Here is a 1,909-nt window from a genome sequence, read left to right as displayed (position 1 = left end):
TTGCAAGCTTCCTCTCAAAGAGGTCTTCCACTGGTTTCCTTTCTTTATTAAGGATCTTCCTATAATGTATAGGAATAAATGAGTATTTAAAAGGAAGAGCACAAGTGTTAAATTCCTATCTTATAATGGTTCGGTTGTGGTTGTATACGTTATGTAATATATTTTCTATGCTTTTGCCAATTGCATCAACTTTAATAAAGAAGGTTGTGTGCATCACTTTGATGGAGAGGCTGAGAGATTCAATCTCCTTTAAAAAAAAGAACTTGGCAATGACAAACTTATGGTTGTTTTTTTCTTAAAACCATTGTCGGAATGTTGCTCCGACTTTCTTTTGATGCGTACTCATGATCTCATTTTGGTGGTTTTATTGAGCGATGATGACGCTTGCAATGTTCACTTCCCAGAGATTGTCGTTGTCCATGGTGATACTTTTTCACAGACTAGGTGTTGCCAGTGGTGGTGATTTTTTCTAGTTGTGGTGGTTCTTTGATGTCTTTGCGAGGACTACTTTTTCTCAATAATTCAGGTGTGTGAATTCTTAATTTTTTTCTTGCTCTTAACACTGCATTGTTAGAGAGCCTAGTTATAATTTGTATCATGATGTATTACCATTTATCCAAAAAGGCTCAAGCTACAGGTCACTACACATTTCTACTCTAGAACCAAGTATCCGGAGAAAATGTCAACCCCGAAGCCGAGAATACTTTCACCGGCAGGGGAAACAACAATGTGCCAAACGTAGTCTTTTCTCATGTATAAGCATCCCTGTCATTCACCAGCTAATGCCGCCATGAGCCTGCACCTTCTTCGGCTTTGAAATCACAACAAGATTGATTGACCAGTTCGCTATCTCTGCCCCTATAAATACATTCCAAATGACACTTATCCTGCAAGCCATATAGGTACAGCACACAACTCAATCTGCAACGAACAAGGGAGGATCGCCATATACTTAATGGCGTACCGGCAAATGCTGCTCTTGGCTGCCGCGGCCATCGCCGCCGCCGTCCTCCTGGCGCCGGCCTCCGCCGAGGTCTTCACTGTCGGCGATGCCGCCGGCTGGACCCTCAAATACCCTGCCGTCTGGACCGACGGCAAAGCCTTCGTCGTCGGTGACAGCCTAAGTATGTTTCGCGAGCATGCACCTTCGATCCGCCACTCTTAGCTAGAACTCGTACCGGAATTTGCTAACATCTTTGCGTTTGTTCGCAGTGTTCATGTACCCCTCCGACAAGCACAACGTGATGGAAGTGACGGGCACGGACTTCAAGGCCTGCAACGTGACCGGGAACGCGCTCGGCACCTGGAACTCCGGCAGCGACACGGTGCCGCTCGCCAAGGCCGGGAGGAGGTGGTTCGTCTGCGGCGTGGGCAACCACTGCGCCCAGGGAATGAAGTTCCTCGTTGTCACCGCCGACTCCTCCGCACAGGCCCCAGCTGCGCCGCCATCCTCTTTGGCCTCGTTCGTCAGCGGAGCGGTTTCACAGGCGATGGCAGCCGCCGGCGCCGTAGCCGCAGCCGCGCTCATGTTCTGAGCGTTAGTTCTTGACATTTGAAACGAGCGTCGATTGATCGGCACGTGCTTGTCCTGGAACGATGACCGATGTGCTGGGGCCTGCCAGGAGTACTTTTTTTTCTTCTTTCGGTTGGATTGTTATCACTAGCTTGTATGCGTTTGAGGTAGCTAACCTCAAGTAAGTTTGTATCGTCTCTACGGGTAAATTCCTTCATTCAATGGAGTAGTTTGTTCGGTCAGCTTCAGTTGAGGTATGTGCCGTCCTCCAGGTAGATTTTTATTGTTTTCTTTCCAAAATGTGTTCCGGACGCGGCAAGAAGGGTATGAAAGTGGAGCTGGTAAAATTTGAGGATTATATGTGTTCAAAAAATTTAAATTCCTGCAACCGTTGAA

At 47.2% G+C, this 1,909-nt stretch overlaps 1 protein-coding gene across 1 annotated transcript; it reads left to right on the top strand.

Annotated features, from left to right (window-relative positions):
• Window positions 1–955: 955 nt before the first annotated feature.
• On the top strand, window positions 956–1,535 carry LOC127330265 (mavicyanin-like). The gene is made up of 2 exons (XM_051356533.2): window positions 956–1,124; window positions 1,213–1,535. The coding sequence occupies exons 1-2, from the start codon at window positions 956–958 to the stop codon at window positions 1,533–1,535; spliced, it is 492 nt and encodes a 163-aa protein (XP_051212493.2).
• Window positions 1,536–1,909: the final 374 nt, after the last annotated feature.

Source organism: Lolium perenne, chromosome 2 (assembly GCF_019359855.2).
Source record: "Lolium perenne isolate Kyuss_39 chromosome 2, Kyuss_2.0, whole genome shotgun sequence".
In the NCBI taxonomy this organism is placed as follows: domain Eukaryota; kingdom Viridiplantae; phylum Streptophyta; class Magnoliopsida; order Poales; family Poaceae; genus Lolium; species Lolium perenne.
Note: the sequence above shows the minus strand (reverse complement) of the source record. Positions and strands in the feature narration are given on the sequence as shown.